The sequence below is a fragment of the Pituophis catenifer genome, unplaced genomic scaffold (assembly GCF_029215685.1).
Source record: "Pituophis catenifer annectens isolate HBS135680 unplaced genomic scaffold, rPitCat1.0.hap2 SCAF_6, whole genome shotgun sequence".
NCBI classification, from domain to species: domain Eukaryota; kingdom Metazoa; phylum Chordata; class Lepidosauria; order Squamata; family Colubridae; genus Pituophis; species Pituophis catenifer.
The window spans coordinates 65,415,059-65,434,310 of record NW_027256886.1 but is presented as its reverse complement, the minus strand read 5'-3'; the positions used below and the strand labels follow the sequence as shown (position 1 = coordinate 65,434,310).

Below are 19,252 nucleotides of genomic sequence, written 5' to 3'. Positions count from 1 at the left end.
TGGTTGCTCTGACCTCTTTCTAGGATTGATAGAGACTTGCCCAAGTCACCCAGCTGGCTACATATATCTAACAAAACTTTTGGGAACTTTTCTTAGGGAGGTTAATACATGAATAAAATTCTCAGTATTGCCTCTTCATCTACCCAAAGGAAAGTTCACTGTGGAACTTTCCTTTGGGATGAAACTGGACTGTGCAAAAAATACAGTATAGAGCTCTATCACCATCACTACAGTATAGAGCTCTACGCATACGTCATTATCCACATCAGTGGTGGGTTGCTCCCGGTTCGCACCGGTTCTATAGAACCGGTAGTAAAACCGGCAGGGGGGTCCGCCCACTGACCCTGACGTCATAAGAATGCTTCTGTGCATTTGCAGAAGACCTCGCATGCGCATGTCACTTGCACACGTGCGTGAGGCCCCGTTGCGAACCGGTAGTAAAGGTAAGTAGAACCCACCCCTGATCCACATGATAGTTTTCTGTTTTCCAGCTGCTTCAGTTGTAGCTGGAGCCTCCATCTGGATAAAGAGATGCTCTCGTGACCTGTCCTTTACATACTATGAATCAGATGCTTTCACAGGTTTTATGGATGTATTTCCTTGTTTCAGTGGCCAATATTTGATTAAACTATCCCTGATCCCACTGAAATCAATGCTTGGGAGATTTACTGTTTAAATATGTGAGAAAAAATGTTTTATATAAGCAGTAAAAAAAAAAAAAAAAAACCCACTCCAGCCTCTGTTAAAAATCTTTGATTAAGTTTGACTCACTGTTGTTCAGTTGCATTTGATTTTTCCTGACCCAATGGATGTTATTTTGCCAGGCCTGTCTGTCAATAACTCTTCCTCTTTCTTGTCTATCACACTGCTGATGTTTCAATCTATTACTGATAGCATCTAGCCAGTTTGCCTTTTGTCTGCCTCTTTCTAGCTGCCTTCAAGTTTTCTAAGCATCAACATCTTCTCTAATGGCTCTGACCCTTTATATTTTATGTCCATAATATTTAAGATTTAATTTCTCTATTAGCACTTCCAGTGCGAGCAATCATTTACTTTCTGATGCAAAATATTCTGAACAATATTTTTCAGCATTAGAGTCCAAAGGGACTCACTTTTCTCCAGTCTTTATAGCCATATGTTACAGCTGAGAAAAACCACGATCTTGGCCATGTACACTATTTTGTGGAGATCTGTCAGAGTCTTTCTATTGGATGATGGCTTAATAGCAGATAATTGCTAAATAATAAAGAAAACTATGATAGCATGACTCAGTGTATTCCTCAGAGCCACATAAAAGCCTGTTCTATCTCCCCAGAATTCATAGCTATAAACTTTCAGAATAAAAGAATGAGACATCAAAGGCTGCAGCTCTTTTAATCCATATTTAATGTTAAATGGGAGTTGCTTATATTTTTTGTGTTTGTTTTGAAACTTACATCTTATTCTATGATAAATCAGAACTTGGTTCTGAAATGTTTAATTTCAGTTGAAGTGTCAGGAACATTTTAGCAGTAGGAATGCAAATAACCTTATAGTTTTGGTCCCTTGCAGAAACAGGGCAGGTCTAAATCAGGGGTGTCAAATTCGTGTTGTCACGTCATCACATGACGTATTGCGACTCTCCCCTGCTAAAATGGGGTGGGCGTGGCCAGTACATGACACATCCGGCCCATGGGCCGTGACTTTGGCACCTCTGGTCTAAGTCATATGACGACAGCAAGCATGAAACCTCTGACTGCTTGGGCTGTTGTAATGCCCTTAAGGTCAACTGTGCCATCCCAATAGATGCATTACCCTACTTTTAATGGTGGCATAATAGGTATAAGGAGAAACTGTATCTGTATGGGACAGCATGTTTAGAACTTTTTGTAGTGGAGCAGAACCTGGTTGTGCTTCAGGCAGCAACATTCAACGGGTTTATTAGTTTGAGGTCATTGTAAAAATCCATTTAATTTTATTTTTTACTAAAATTTTCCCCCAAAATTAAGGGATTTTCTGTTTTTGGGTACTATGCATCTTAGCTTGAATGACAAAATAGCTATGAGCATCAAAACAGGAAATGTAGACCAAAGTAACTAAATATCAATAATTTTTAGGCTTATATACCACTTTGTAGTGTTTTATAGCCCTCTCTAAGCGGTTTACAGAGTCAGCATATTGCCCCCAACAATCTGGGTCCTCATTTTATCCAGCTCGGAAGGATGGAAGGCTGAGTCAAATGAGGAGAAAATACTATCATTCAATATATACTAATGTGATTTGGGGTGATTGTGATTGACCAGGAAGGAGACCTTGGACTTGAAACTTACTTACTTACTTACTTACTTACTTACTTACTTACTTATTTAAATTATATGTCTATTTTACTCTGAAAAGCAAATCTGGGATAGAGGGTATTAAGAAAATGTTGACCTGTTCTGTGCAATAAACCTGGGAAACAATGAATCTCATGTACGGGAGACCTACTTGGATGCGACAGTTTGAACCAAACAGTGGCTAAATGCTTTAGAGCTTCACTAGTTTTCCCTGTGATCACAGATGATATCCATTGTTAACATTTCATGCCCATATTGGAAAGATACTGAGAGGGAAGTTGAAAAGTATGGTGGGCTCTAATGCCTACTGACATGAGCAGACAATGAACATAAACACAATTCATTAAACTCTGGGTGCCTGTCAGAACTCTTTTGGGAAGGTAAAACTGGCACCGCTTTGAGCTTCAATCGCTTCATCAGCTCTCAGTTTCTCTAACTTGGCAAGCTACTGGTCTGCATGTTGCTCTCTCTTGTGCTAATGGAACATTACATTTCTGTGCTGGTCCTGTTACTGCAAATGGGTCTTTCAACTCTTAGCGTTCCAAAATATGGGCTCAAGACAGCACTCTGAAGCTAACTGTTAGTCTTAAATTCTTCATGATTGGGAAAGGATGACATCTTTCAACAAAGATTGCATGTCTGCCCGGATAACACTAACTAGTGTTGGCCTATTTTAAGAAGAGGTGGTAGAAACCTGTTCTGTAAAGGTTAGAATTTCTTTGTGCCAACATCTTTCTCTGTCTTTTCCTATCCTTGCTGCACCATATCTCAATGGGCAGGCCTGATTTCAGACCTAAGCAAGTTGAATATGCCTCTCCCCATATTCCTTCTGTATTAAAATTTATATTGCCCTATTATCTAATCGATTATCTTAAGAGTACTACCAGCAAGCCACAACTTTGAGGCAATCATGTGCTTCCCCAAAAGGCCAAGCTTTGCTAATGTGACCTATCTAGCATGAGAATGAAGGGAGAGGTACCTTCCTAAGAGTGAGGGAAGAGATCAAACCTGTCAGCCAGTTATTGTCAAGACCCTCTGGTGTCTTAAAATCATAAAAACAAAGTTCTCGCAGAACCTGACTAGACAGGTTTATAGCAGAAGCTGGGTTCTCCTTTGCCAATGATTACATGTAGGGCAAGGCCTACCTATCACCCTTCATCCCTTTTCTAGTTGCATCTTGGTTTAATGGGGAAGCTGACAATTATTTCTTTGATACTACAAAATTTTATGTCTATTCTGCAATATTTTGGCAATGTCCACTATCTTTTCCAGGTTCAGAGACCAGCATCACAACTGTATCAACAATTGATATCCCAGAAAAAGTAGCATTCCAAGACAGCAAATGTTCATTAATTCAACTCATTGGTCAGCTTTGTATATAAACAGTCACTTTTCCAAGTCCACTTCAAACAAGGGTTCAGAACCAGGCAGCCTTGCTAAGGTTAATAGCCTTTGGTTTGAGCTTTTCCTAGGTTCTCTTACTTATTTTGTTATTTTTTAATTGGAATAATGGTGAATGACTAGCAAGATAAAACACAGAAGCTGCAACCAAATAAAACAGAGCAGTAGACTAGCCATATCAGAAATATGTAAGCAAGTTGAATATGCCTCTCCTCATATTCCTTCTGTATTAAAATTTATATTGCCAAGCCTTCTGGTTATATTTCTATTTAGAGCAATATGCATAGTATGTGTGTATACCTACTGTATATCAATATATTTCCATCTTCTCCTTTAAATCTGTATCTATATAAAAACTACATCATCTACTGCTACTACATCAAATGTTGGAAAGAGAACTGGCAAAGATCAATCCCTTACAACTTGTAAACTATATTTTGCTGAAAGATTTATAGACATCTGTCAATAGTTGGGTTTAGGGAATCTGGTGACTCCTAGGTATCTTGCATTTCAGTTCCCTTTAACTTCAGAAAATGGTAAAGGATTGTGGGAGTTCAAAACGCCTGGCTACCTGATTGGTTATGCTGGTATATTGGTTGACATATTACTCAACCAATATCTTTTCTTGAGGGATCCTTGGTCTCTCTGAGCTCAGAATGGGATAATTTGGTGTGGCCAGCTCAGCATAGCCAGCTCACCCCTGCCAAGTCATCTCTGCCAATTCACCGCCTCCAAGTTGTCATAGGACAACTCAACAATGCCAATTTGCTGCAAAAACTTATTGTGGGCAGATGGAGGGAGAGCCGGGTGGGCAAGGGCAGATAAATAAGTGAGCTGGCAGCAGTGACCTGGCTCTACTGAGCTGGCAGTGCTGAGTTGTCCTAGACCAGGGGTGTCAAACTCAATGCCTGTGGGCTGGATCTAGCCTGTGGAGTGCTTAGATTTGACCCATGGGGCCGGCCTGGAAACAGCAAAAGACCGGCCCGTGGTGTATCTGCTAGTGAAAATGGAGCTCAGGCCTCATTTTCGGCCGTGACGGCCTCCTACAACCCTCTGCCAGCGAAAACAGCTCAGTTTTTGCTGGCAGAGGGCTAGCAAAACAAACTAATGTTTCCCCTTTTGCATTTGAGCATGCAGGAAGGGACAGGAAAGGAGAAAGGGAAAGAAGAAAGACAAAGAAAAAGAAGAAAAGATGGAAAGAGTCCAAGGAAGGAAAAATAAGGAAAGAGGGGAAGGAAGAAGAAAGGAGAATGAAGAGGGAAGGAAAAAGAAGAAAAGGAAGGAAGGAAGGAGATTATAATGAGAGTGAGGGAGGTCTCAGAAAGTCCTGCCTTAGCCCTTGGCTACCACAGGTGCTGCCGACACGAGTCCCATGTCACACCCACCATGGCCTCTTGGTCATGCGCCAGCACCCCCGGCCCTCCGAGGTCAAACACAACCCTGATGAAGCCCTCAATGAAATTGAGTTTGACACCCCTGTCCTAGATCCCTCTGAGCTTGGCTGTTTTTTTGCAGAGGTTTCATTATCCAAACTAGGTAACACATCACTGCCTTTCTTCCTTGCCCTGATTACTACAGTTTAGCAATCGCTTTAGTCACAGAGGATGCATGCATGCATATCAGTGACTCACCCTCTTTGTCTACCAATTAGTAATAAATAACCATTCTATTTTTATCCTTTTGCACTCTATACTGTCGTGTCTTTAACTAGTGATTGCCGAGGAGCGCAAATATCTTCAGCTATGAAAGAAAGTTCATCCCAGCTTTATAATATGTCTTTTTGTGCTCTCTTCTTTCAAAAGCTTGCTGAAGCACTTGTTACTGACTTTGCTTGTTAGTGTCCTCTATGACTTTCTTAGGAAAAAAAAGAAAAAAGAAAAAAGAAAAAAAAGGGGAGGGGAGGAAGGATTTGTGAGAGATGACATTTTTTTGCCTGAATGCTTTGTAAAAAAAATTCCATAATGGATAATAATGCTTCAAGTAATCTGGAAAGCTTTCAGATAAAAGAATGTTAGCCATTCACCAATCATCTCTAAGCTTGTATTGAAACAACTTGGAATCAGACAGAATTGCTTTTCTCTTCAGCAGCAACTGCCTTGTTCAGACTTCATTAATGAGGCCACAGTTGACACTGTTAACATCCAGCAAGTATTAACAGCGTAGCTTCCTTCTAGGGTAGAAGTATTATTGATGCTGAATATATTTTTTTTTAGAAGGAGCACTGAAGGAACAGCTTGACAACTCATATATATCCATTATATCCTTACTGGCAGTAAGGCAATAATTAAACATAGGGCTTCTTTATGTTTTGTATTTCCTTCTTTTTATTGCAGAAGATAGGGTGGTGGGAATCCCTCGATTCAACAAATGTTTTAACCCCATTTGCCAATATAAGTCAGAAGACAGAAAAAATGTCATCTTGACTTTTTCTCCCCTTTCCAAACTTAATTCTAGAAGCTACTAAGAATAATTCAGCTTTTCTTTCTTTCTTTCTTTCTTTCTTTCTTTCTTTCTTTCTTTCTTTCTTTCTTTCTTTCTTTCTTTCTTTCTTTCTTTCTTTCCTTTCTCTCTCTCTCTCTCACTTTCCTTCTTTCCGTCTTTCTTTCTTCCTCTGTCTCCTTCCTTCCTTCCTTCCTTCCTTCCTTCCTTCCTTCCTTCCTTCCTTCCTTCCTCCCTCCCTCCCTCCCTCCCTCTTTCCCTCCCTCCCTCCTTCTCCTTTATTTAAACAGAACAAAGAAAGGAAAAAAATCAATAAAAATAAGAAAATAAGAAAAAGAGCAAAGCAGCAACACAAATAAGGGCTTCTCATACATTTATGTATATTTCTAAAGTTTTTGACAAGTGTTTCAATAAAGAATGTAATCAGCCTTGGATAATTTATGATCATACATTCTTGATTTACATTAGAATAATCTCTAATTTGTTTTGTACACCTGAGAATGGATAGTGTCCTGTCAGCTATACATTTCTCCTGATACCCTCTTTCTCTGTTTTCTCTTTCCAAAAATCCTTTACTGTAATATTTTACACCTCACTGATCATAATTGGTCTGCATTGCTTTCATGGGTGCCTTCATTTTCCTCCCTGTTCTGAGAGGAATTTTTCTTTTCTTTTTTGTGACTATCACCTCAGCAACGGGCCAGAGTGTATAAGGGTTTCCCCTCATCTCTTCAGTCACCTTGAAATTTCCTTCCCTGATGGAGGCGAGGAGAAACAGGAGATAGCATAGCAATGTTGCTACTAAGTTAAGCAATGGCTAATTTGGGAGCAGTAGCAGGAAAGGAAGTGGTGTAGCCGCCACAGTGGCTTCTCTATCACTCACGGCCTTAGTAGTTGTGTGTTTATGATTTCAGATTCATGTCTTGACTACCTGCAGATTCCTGACCTATCCAAGGTCAGGAATTCCTCAAGGTTCACGGAGAAGTTGTTAGTTAAAAATGAAAACAGTCTCTGCTTTAACAAGCTAAGAGATAACTTTGCTACTTAAAATGAAAGGAATCCAGTTTTTGAGATTTCTTCAACCTTATTCCATTCCTTTTCAATAAATCTTGTTAAAGAAAACTCTGAAAAATCTTTGTTTGAAATTGGCCACCATGAACTTGATACCCTTCTTTCCTTCTTTAAGAATGAATCCTCCGGTATAGGGTGATTATGTTGTTGTTATTTTACCATAAAAGCATGGGTCAGGAGGGAATCCAGGACCCCCAGTTCCTGCAGACCCTGATGCATCTAACTTTACTGCCTTCACTATTTCCTGGTTTTGTTTCAGTCCCACACTCGATGAGTAAGCTCATTACAGAATTTTGAAAACAACTCTGTTTTCGCATCTTGATTCTTGTTGCCTTTGGGAATCATTTTAGATTCACATAAGAGCATTCTCTAGTTTTTTTCCTATTCAAAAAGAGAGTAAGCTTGACAGCCTGTCAAATTAGCTCCAGGCTGTAAAATAAGAAAGATCTGGTTGTTGTGCAAAACTCTCTCGGAACTGATTTTAAGAGAGGCTTTAATAAATGGGGGTGGAAAATTAAAACTACTAGAAGGAAGATAAAAAAAAATAATCTAAATGAGCCTTCTCCAATTAGGGTCAGCATTATGGATGCGCAGATTGATGTAAATCAGATTCATTTTATGTTCCACTTCAAATGGCAGATTTCTGCTTCAGAAGATAGAATGTTTAATAAAAAAAAACCCCTCCGCTAGAGAAAAATTTGCTTGTCTGTTTAAGGATACAGTGAAGATTCTTGCTATGGACTTTCTACGAGGAAAGAAAAAAAAAATCCAAATAGCACAATTTTGAGAGCTTTTCCTGTGAAAATTAAGAAGCCAACAACTTCCACTGGCTTTTTAAAGCAGTCAAGATTTATTTATTTTTTTTAATGGTGGGGAAATGAAGGAGAAATAAAAATGTTAACTAGATTTTGTTGCCAAATCCCAGCCATGGATCTGCTGGGAACAAAATAATAATAAAAAATCCAAATATATTCCTAACAGAATCCTTGATAAAAATATTTTTCAAGTTGGAGAAGACTGTTCTTAAACAGTTTCATTCGCCAGATGGTGTGTTTTTGAAGTTTGAATGCTGCAGTGATTGTTCTATGGATGGTGGTTATGTTGTCATGCACAAACATTGGTAAATTGTGTATCATGGGAGCCCCTAACTTCTGCAATTTAACAAGTAGCTTTCATTCTCCACCACAAAAATTGTCACCACAAAATTTGATGGAGAGATGGAATTACCATCTTTTCAATCACATAACCCAGCTCGCCAAGAACATCTGCAAGGAGAGATCAAAAAGTCAGGAGACCAGTCGGCATCACACAATTGAAGCTCTGCCTCTTTTCACTCCGTCATATATTTGAAGTGTGCAAAAAGGGGTGGGGCTTCAATCATGCCGTCATGATTGCCATCTTGGCAGTCTCTTTTTAACTCCCCCTTCCAGATTCCCCTTATGGTAGCATATAACCAGCCAAATAAAGGTAATAGTATGTGAAAATTTAAACTCAGTAATAAAACCATATTAATTCATGAAATGTAGGAAGAGAGGTGGCAGAATCTGGGGGCGGAGTTAAAAGAAGGATCAGTTTAGAATCCCTATATAGCCTTTGTCGGACCATATCTGCCCCCTCCCAAATAATGTTGACCTAACATTATTCTAACTCCTAGCATATGCTGTTAGCTGACAATATTCCTGTGCATAGACATGAGTTTAATCAGTATAGTTCAGATTCATGTGTGAACTGAGTCTTTGGTGCCTGATATTAAAGCAATAATTTAAGAAGTTCAGAAAATAAACCCACTGATTCTACTTCACAGCTTTCCAGTTCTAGACATGTCAGAGGAGATATTAGAACCTACATTTTTTATCTTTCCCCTTGTGATTGTGGCTGGTCCAATTCACACAAAATGCTAAGGAAATTTTAGAGCAAGCTTGATTTTTAAACAAGCCATACATTACACATAAAACTTAGCATGCATATTAACTTGTTATACAATATTTATCTACATTTGTATACTGCTTAATCCTAGGAATCTAAACACAAGACACTTAGTGACAAAGTTGTGTAAACAGTCCTTTTTCTTATTGTCTCTCTCAGGTACAACTTCTTTCTTTCATGTGGACGTTTCCTGCAGGTAAGAATGATGTAATCTAGGAATATTTGTTTAACTGTTCACACAAGGCATCAAATCACAGTTTAATTGTTTATTGACAATGTCAATGGATTGAATTTTCTTAAATAATAGGTTATAAATGATTTATAAAGCAGAGCAGCTAGGTTCACAAACATATATATAAAACCAAACCACCATACTATGATTTGGGGTGATAAATGATGCTGTTGGTCTTTCCATGCATAGAGTATATTTTCTGTGTTTGTTTTTGTCCAGTTCAAAATCTTAGAAGCACAAATGTATTCTGTACATGTCTATTCAGAAGTATCATTGAATTCTGCTAGCTTAAACAGATCAAGAATTGTAGACTTAAAGAAGATTGTCCAGCTATTAACTCCAATGGCTACCAAGAATATTCTGGGTTTTGATAAAACTTCTCTATCAAATCTGAAAACCAGGCTAACCAGAAATTGCTTTAAACAACTTCCATATCCTTATATTATTCTGGCTGCAGATCCCATTTCACATGGATATTGTTTTATCTTACTGGCAATTGATCAGAAAGTAATTATGCTGGTGTGAGATGCAAATGGAAGAGAAAAGGGGAGAAGAAGATCAATTCTATCCTTGATGGGCAGCTGGGTTGTTGTGGACAGATATAAAGACAACAATCCCTTTGGCCCAGCATAATATATAGGTGCTGGGGACTACAAGAGCTGAAGTGGCACAGTGGTTAGAGTGCAATACTGCAGGCTACTTCAGCTGCAGTTCAGCAGTTCAAATCTCACCAGGCTCAAGGTTGACTCGGCCTTCCATCCTTCCGAGTTGGATAAAATGAGGACCCAGATTGTTGGGAGCAATATGCTGACTCTGTAAACCACTTAGAGAGGGCTGTAAAAGCACTATGAAGTGGTATATAAGTCTAAGTGCTATTGCTACAACCCAGGGGGCAATAATTGGAGACAAAGAGAAGCAGAAGAGAAAAAGATTATAATATAGAGAAATATAGAGTGGCTGGAGAGAAAAGTTGGAAAGTAAAGTTATGTGAGAATGCAGAGCGGTTGTTGATTCCTGGTCGGTCAGAGGAGGGCTGAAGAAAGGTCCAGGTCTGGCTTCCCTGGAAGAAGACAAGTGAAGTCTTAGAGAGACAACATCTTCATACAAGAGAAGATGGGAAGGAGGAAGGCAGCAGCGAAGCCCTGGTATCTGGGGAAGGACTGGGCAGAGAATCCTGAGAGAGGTTCTTCCCCAACAGAGAAGATGCAGATGGTAATTGGCCAACAGATCCAAGAAAATGAGATGAGCAATGCAGAGGTCATGGTTGTAAATCCAGCATATTCCTTTCATTTCATCTCTACAATAGGCCCAGAAATGGAGGGAGGAGATGGAGCGAAGGGGAAGGAAATAAAATCCCATTGGCAGGAGAGCTGGAAGGGAGTAGATTCTGGGAGAGAAACGAAACTGATATTGGGTAAAAGCCAAGATAATGTTTTATATACCTGTTGTAAAAAGTTTCAATGTATATAGTAGAAAAGTCTTGGTTTCTGTATGTCAATTGCCATATGTGAAAACCAGACTATGCCCCCACTGCTAAAACCTATGACAAAGACTGTGAGTGTCAGCAGGATGATTTAATTATTTCTGAAGCCTGGAATCCTAAAGATATTTTGATCTGTTTTAAGGCACGTTATGTGTCTTCTATGGTTTATACATTATATAATCAAAAGTCCCTGGCTCATTTTTAGTTGACATCCAGAGTTTGGCACAAGAATCTCAACCACCACAATTGTTTGTAATATCATTGTTCAGTTATTGAGTGTTCTTCCTTCAACAGTGATGGCTTAGTATAGCATTTTCAAATTCTGCGCGCTCCAAGAAAAAAAATAATAACTTGGCATTCCCAATCATTGCAGTCTAACTTGGAACGTGCTTTCGGAGATCTTCCTAATATAGATTATGTTTTTTAAATTTAAATGTTCATGGCAGATAGTTTGCAGTCACATTTCACATCATGAGAAACACAATACACCATGGCACAATTTCTTAGTCTGCAAAATTGTTTTTTAAGTCTAGTCAATAGATGTAAAGGGACTACATCTATTGAATACTTCTCATTGAGGGAGACTCAGGATCATTGGGGTGCAGATCATCAAACTCTGTTCAGGAGAGCAGTTGGAATCAAATATTGCTGTACCTCTTCCTATAGGGTGGGCTTGGAAGAGTGGTGAAAGGTGGAGAAATATTTACCAGGACAATTTGAGCCTTATTCAGTCTATAGTAGAGTAGAGAAAGTGGTGCAGTAGAAAGCCAGTGAATTAATTATATGTCATGGAATCTAACATATTGATAGTATACTTACTATGGTGAGGATCTCTCTACTCTGCCATGTCACTATGTTATCAATAGCTACTCCTGGTCCAGTGAAAGTGAGAACAGTCCCTATGGTAGCACACTGGTAGCACACACATAGGCCTCAACTTACAACAGGTCATTTAGTGACTGTTCAAAGTTACAACAGCACTGAAAAAAGTGAGTTATGACCATTTTTCACACTTATGACTGTTGCAGCACATGATTATGTGATTTACATTCGAATGCTTGACAAGTGGTTCATATTTATGATGGTTGCAGTGCCCCGGGGTTACGTGATTCCCTTTTGCGACCTTCTGACAAGCAGTCAATGGGGAAACTAGATTCAGTTAACACTAATTTAAGAAGTGCAGAGTCAGTTAACAAAAGTGGGGAGAAAAGTCATAAAATGGGGCAAAACTCACTTAACAAATTTCTCACTTAACAACATAAATTTTGGGCTCAATTGTGGTCATAAGGTTAGATCTACCTGTAATCATCAGATATCTAATCTCTAGCAACAATCTGCTGCTCAATTTAAGATCAACATACATTAATCTAGCCATATAAAAAATTAATATGAGTATGGATAACTATATCAAAGTTGACTCTATCTCCACAGGATTGAAGTTAAGAGTCAAAGACTTCAGAAATCTGTAGCTTCCAGATGTTGGCTGGTGCCTCCCATGATAACTCCCAGCTGTTCTCGCACCTGGAAATGCTGTTGAAAGTTGTATCAGCAATTTCTAGATGACACCTTCCTGGATTAATCTTTAAAAAGTTATTTGATAACTTTGGTTTATATTGCTCTGATATGAATATTTTGACTGTGTCATATTGTCTTATTAGATGCCATCAGTGCAGAAACATTGCACATTTTATACATATTTGTAAACTAGTGTACATATGCATGATCTATATTCATTTAAATGGAAACATTTAAAATAACTTACCAAAAATCGAACTCCATCTATATTTAATTTTTCCACTATTCTGGCACAGTCATGCATCCCAGACTGGAAAAAAAGGAAGAAGAGAAGGTGATACTACATTCTGTAATTTACATTTTTTAAATGAAGCACTTGGGACAAGAGTATTGCCTTCCTTCCATGGACATACAGAGTGGGGATGGAAGTAACCAACCAACAGGTCCAATGATGAAAATTGTGTCATGAAGTTATCTTGTTGATGTTGATGCAAAACTAAGATGGGGCATTTGCATTGACAATCTATTCATAGCTTGAACTTTTAGAAGTCTCTGTATAATAGCTCTGTGTATCTTCTATCTATCTGTGTGGTTGCTAGGAGTAAAAAATAACTTGATGGCACAGAATGAATGAATGAATGAATGAATGAATGAATGAACGAACAAATGAATGAATGAATGAATGAACCAACGAACCAATGAACCACCCAACCAACCTTCTAAACTTAACCTTTTGCACTTGTTGAGGTAACACATTTAGCAATTATTGGCTTAACCATGGCTTGTGGACTAAATCCAAGTGGACTGGAGTCACATATAAGACACCACATATACCACGTTTGAGCTTTGAGATTGCAATGGGAACAAGAATGTTCACAAACACTTCCTTTGGGGCCTGCCAGTCATTTATGACTCACCAAATTTAAACAAAATAAATCTTTTTTTAAAAGGCCAGGAAACAAGGATGGGTAGCATAATGCAAAGTGGCAGTTGTAACGTCTTTTGTACTGAAAGATATAGCCCCTGTTATTTTCAGTACATACAAAGGCCCCTTGGCTGCAGTCAAGTGTGTTTTTTTTGGAAGTGCCCCATCCTTGTCTAAAAAAGACTAGGGTGAAAGGAATGATAGTATTTTGGAGTGAAAGAGGCAGAGGGAAAGGGAGGTAGCAACCTTAATAGTTTACCTTCTGGCCAATGGATTTGTTATGGTAGCCTTTTTTTCAACATGCCCATGAGGTATTCACCACATCCATGTTGTGACTATTGGTCAAAAGATTTGGAGACCACTGCCTTAAGGAGGAGTCTAAGTCCTTGTCTCATTCACATTTCTGGGCAGGTCATCCAACCTACAACTATCTCCTATTCACACGGGTACAGAAGCTGGGCTTCAGGTTCTTCTATGGCAGTGTTTTTCAAACCTGGGTAAATTACCAAAAAATGAGTAAAAGTGGTTTTTCTTTGGGTAACAACTCAAAAATGCATTGCCCAACCACAACAAGGGCAATTATCTTGACTTAAACTGTTTTAGCTGGGTAAAAAGGACTTTCTGATAAGCAGTTTTGGTTAATGAAGGAAAAAAATTGGAAAGCCCTGTCCTATGGACATCCTACTGCACCCAAAGATGCTATGGCTTGCATTGCACGGCTAAACAGATTAGAGGAGGTACACCTGCACAGAGAATATAAATTTAACACAAGGTTCTTTGTGTGGTGGCAGGGCAGTTGAGGGTTTATTTCAAAGGTTTATAACATATTAGTGTTTTTTCTACATAACTCTCTGGTGCGTGGACATTTCCCCTGCAAACAGCCCCCCCCCCCGCTTTGCATGTCTAGTTCTTAAAGAGGAAGTTAGTACTCATGGAAAATTCAGTAGTGCAAACATTCAACAAATTGGACAAAAGGCAAACTTAGAATAAATGTATCAGGACTGTAAAGGTTATTTTTTAAATGAAGAAATGCAATGGATTATACAGAGGGAGAAACAAATCCCATCTTCTACACATAGACACACTCTGAAGATTACTCACACATCTTTAAACGTGCAGCTGTATTTCAGATTACTTTTACACGCATTGTCAAAATAGCAAATGATGCTGAATGGGGAGTAGCAATGGTCCTGAGCAGCTAACTAACAGGACAATCTATTGGCTTTGTATTTTCTTTCTCTCTTTCACCTATTTAATTCATTCTCTATTTCATATTACACCACTTAGTTAATTGATTTTAATTGTATTTTTTGGGGGGAAAAGTTTTTCAGTTTTATTTCTTATACACATAACATAAAATGTACATTTTCTTATACATAATTAATCCTACATATACATGTTTTCCTTAAAGAAAGCATTAAAATAAGGCATTTTAATTACATTCGGAGTTGCTTTTCTACCCTTTCTTCCCTCATTTCGCAACAACCCTTCTTCTTCGTCTTCTCTTTCCTTTCCCTCCCTCCTCTCCTCTCCTACTTTCTCTTCCATTCTCTCCTACCTCATCCTACTTCCCCTTCCTTTCCCCCACTCCTTTCTTCTTTTCCCCCTACTCACCTTCTCTCCTACTCCTATCCCCTACCCTTCCTTCCTCTCCTTTCCCCTTTCTCCCATTCTTCTCCCTCCCTCTCCTCTTCCTACCCTCTACTCCTCTCTCCTTTCTGTTTTCTTTGCTGTGGAATATTCTCCTTGTTTGGTATCCGAACAACTCCTGTATTCTAATAGTATATACTTTCTTTCAATTTCTTTTCAGATTTATTCTATCAGTATTATCATCATAATTGTACACTTATTCTTATTATCTTCTTTCTTTTCCCCCCTCCCATCCCCCTTTTTCATTTACTCTGGTGTCATCTGGATTTCTATTTCTTTTTTATCCTCTCCCTCGTTTAACTTTCTATTATCTAAATCATTTATCTATCCTCTTATCTTCATATTTCTTTTCTAACCATATATAAAATCTTCCCCATGTCTTGAAATACACTGATTTCTCTTTATCTCTTATTCTTAGAGTTAATCTATTCATTTCCACACAATCTAAAATCTTTTTTATTACTTCACCTTCTGATGGAATTTTTTCTGTCTTCCAATTTTGTGCAAACACAATTCTTGCTGCTGTTATTATATGTATAGTTAAATACACATCTTCTTTACTATATTTCTCTGGAGAATACCCAATAAAAAAAACTCTGGTTTTAATTCTATAGATTTTAATTGTATTTATTGAATGAGTCAGGATGTGGCCGTTTTAGAACAAGCACGTTTGGATGATTGCAACATTCTTAGAAGAAGAGAACTTACATGATTGTGGTCAATTTATTAATACTACACACTTCTGATGTAACTAGTTCAGATCAACCTACTACAGAGTGCTGTAGAGTATAAAAACAAATGCTAATGAGTATAATATTACACTACAGAACAAACAGAAGAGAACATTTATTGATAGGTCTAGAAGAAGGATTGGCCTTCTTCTAGACATATGTCTAGAAGTGTCTTTAGTCCTAGGACACTCTGTTGGCATAGGAAAACTTGGCTAAATTGCCTTGATCCCATCCTGCAATATATCTTTAATTCTCACCCAAATATATATGCTTGTTGTGAGGATGGCCCATGGAACTTGTTCAGTTCAGGTCTTAAAGAAGCCCAGGACCAAATCCATTTCAGATTAGATAGTTCTTATCTCCTCCCTCCCATCTTCTTAATCTTGATCTATCAACATTATAAAGTATTTATGGAAATCTAGGGTGTGACTGCTCTTAAAAAATGGGGCTGTCTGATTGCCACACTTCAAAAAGGAAATTGCAAAACTGATGAGAATACAGGATAGAAGCCTTTTTTTTTTTCTAAACAGAAAAACATGAGGTAAAGGAGATGTAATTGAGTCATATAAACTTGGTAGGGGAAAATATCACATTCCAATAATGGAAGAGTCTTCACAGTCAATCAATCAATCAATCAATCAATCAATCAATCAATCAATGTTCATTTAGATCAGGGTGGAGAACTATGGCCACTCCCCATGGACTTCAATCCCTGTGGACTTCAACACATCTGGACTTCAACTTCTAGAATTCCTGAGCGAAATATATATGCTTGTTGTGAGGATGGCCAATGGAACTTGTTCAGTTCAGGTCTTAAAGAAGCCAACATGTCTGGCTCAGGAATACTAAGAGTTGAAGCCCACAGGTCATAAGGGGTTCCACACCTCTGATTTAGATTATAATCTATGTAATTCAGATCACAAGTTTTAAGAGTAGTCACAAGCAATTTACGGAGGATACAGCTATCAATTTTTACTTTCAGTGAAAGCTATTATCTCCAGCATCAAAGGGAGTCTGCATCTCAATGCTAGTTGCTAGGCAATGAACTGGATTTCTTTGTATCCTGCTTAAGGGTTTTCCCTTTAACTTCTGGTTTTCAATGCTAAGACAGAATTAGATGGACGTTATGTAAGAGAGTGCATAATTTTTCAATTTCAAGTTTTGAAACTTCTGAGACAATTATTTTGAAACTGAAGTTATTGTTTTGAGCTTAGACTATTTTGAACTCAAAATACTTTGAATTCCTGGTGTTATACATATCCTTAAACTTTTGTTTGATCCAATTTGATCTTCTGCTCAAACCTCATTTAAATCTACTAAGAAATAGTAGTGTCGGTACAGCTGTGAAGCTGTTGTTCTAAGTAAGTTTTTGCAAAGACAGATCTGTTGTTTTCCACATGAAGAGCATATTAAAACAACAGTACAGAGAAATATCTGCTGTACAGCACATGTGAAAATATAACAATATTCCATGGACATGTATTATTGGATATCATACTAAAATATTAATTATGCTAGTCTTTGACTAACAAGGTTAGTATTTTAGAAGACTACTAAATAAAATGATGATGTGTGCACAAAGATGGCTTTAATTCATGTTTGGAACAGATCACTAGATCATACCCTGTATATAGGCTTAGTCATATTTAATAGCTTTGAATTAAAGAAAGCTTAATTTTATTTAGTCATGACTGAATTAGTCCCATTGATTTTAATGGCCTTTCTGTTGTGTGACTGTATTCCGTTCAATATAGTTGCAAATGTTTCTGCTACAGGCAGTAAAATAACATGCACCCTGTGGATTTTTAATTGCTTGTATATATTTAATTTTTATTGATGATGGATGTTTATTAGTTTAGAGACTTCCCCAAACAGGTTCTAGTAGCTGCCTATTAACCTTCAGACAACTTCCACTAGTGGTTAAATACATGTCTTCTTGTCTTTGTATTGATTTGTTTTACTTTGCTCTTGATTTTAATAAATCGAATATCACTTTACATTTTAACATATGATAAAATGTAACATAATTTTGAGGAAACAATGCATTTTGAAGCATGGTTACCACTCTTTTACTAATAGCATTTCTCAAATCCTGATAAATCCTTACCAAAGATTGATTAATCCAACAGTTAACTTTATGGATTTAATTGAATTTACAGACTGTCCAATTGAATTTACAAACTGTCCAAACTGTCCAATTCCAATACTTAGTTGGAAAATTGAAACTGCTTTGTTTCCATAGAGATCCCACACTGAAAAGTACATTTGATTTATTCCTTGACCCATCCTGGTATTTCAGATGCTTTGAGTTAAGCTTGTCCAGTATTCCCCAGCATTCCTCAGTTCTCAATGACTATAGACATCGGCTGTGCTATTTTGGAATTTAGGGAACTGGAGACCCAATTTATTTGAGGAATGCTTGGCTCAGGAAAGCTGAACTAGTGTTCCCCAAATTCAAGGAGCTAGGCTTGAATGACAAGGAGGTTTCTAGGATTGTGTGATTATGGGATTTAGGATGTCTGTGGAGATTCTCAGTCATCCAGGTCATGTTTGTCCCAAAGGGGCTTTTTCAAAAGGTAACTGGACTTTGTTTTTCCTTGAAGACACTTCGCTTCTCATCCAAGAAGCTTCTTCAGTTCTAATGAAACTTATCAACTAAAGAAGCTTCTTGGATGAGAAGCGAAACGTCTTCAAGGAATAACAAAGTCCAGTTGCCTTTTGAAAGAAGCACCCTTGGAATAACTTTCAGGAATTCACAAGAGTCCCTAGATGTTTCAACTTCTCAGACCCATTCAGCTCTGACCTCTTTCCCCCCCTTCCTCATTTCTGCCCTCTATCTCTCCCTCTAGGCCATCTCTTTCCCCAGAACCAGGACTGTCATCCTTTCTTTCTTAATTTTGAAAAGTTTAACTCTGGTGCAGAGAAGACCTTTCTTGAATGAACAGAAAGAAACATTTAGTTGAATCAATCCTAACTAACTGAATCAATGTTCCTTTCGTTTCAGTGGGTTTCTACTAAACACAGTTAAATCTGGATACAATATATACCCTTATGCCTGGTAGTGAATTCTTGGAAGATGACCAACTTTCCAACTCTAATAAAGAGATTATAAATTTATTAACCAATTAATACAAAAAGAATGCTGCTGGCATTTTCTGCTCTCAGTTGCATCTAAAAGTTTGCCTCTTATTGCTTCTTGGAGTGAAACCAGCAATAGAAAGCAAGAAATACAGAAACTTGATCTATTCTGCACCATCAATCGAGTAGAGTCTTAGAGCATCTCAGTACCTGTCTTAGAAGATCAGCCACCTGTAGAGAGGTCCAGGTCTCAAATTCTTCTCGCACGGGCAGCTTCGTAGTCATTGTGGGCCCTTGCCAGGAAGAATTGAGATGCTTCTGGTAATGCTACAACTTGTTCAGTTCACTAAACATAAATGACTGAATTCTGGAAGTCATTAGAGGAAGTTCCTCTGCAATTCCCCCGCCCCCCCCTTGTGGTCATTGCTTAAAGTCATACTGCTCTTTAAAGTAACTTGGGGACAATCAGCATGTCATGTTAGAATT

General features: G+C 38.1%; 1 protein-coding gene across 1 annotated transcript in view; it reads right to left on the bottom strand.

Annotated features, from left to right (window-relative positions):
- LOC139318290 (B-cell linker protein-like) overlaps positions 1-19,051 on the bottom strand; it is a 113,357-nt gene extending 94,306 nt beyond the window's left edge. The window contains exons 1-2 of the mRNA XM_070945684.1: positions 18,977-19,051; positions 12,630-12,692 (exon numbers count right to left, since the gene is read on the bottom strand). Coding sequence (XP_070801785.1) covers positions 12,630-12,692; positions 18,977-19,051 — 138 coding nt within the window. The remainder of the gene's footprint in view (positions 1-12,629; positions 12,693-18,976) is intronic.
- Positions 19,052-19,252: the final 201 nt, after the last annotated feature.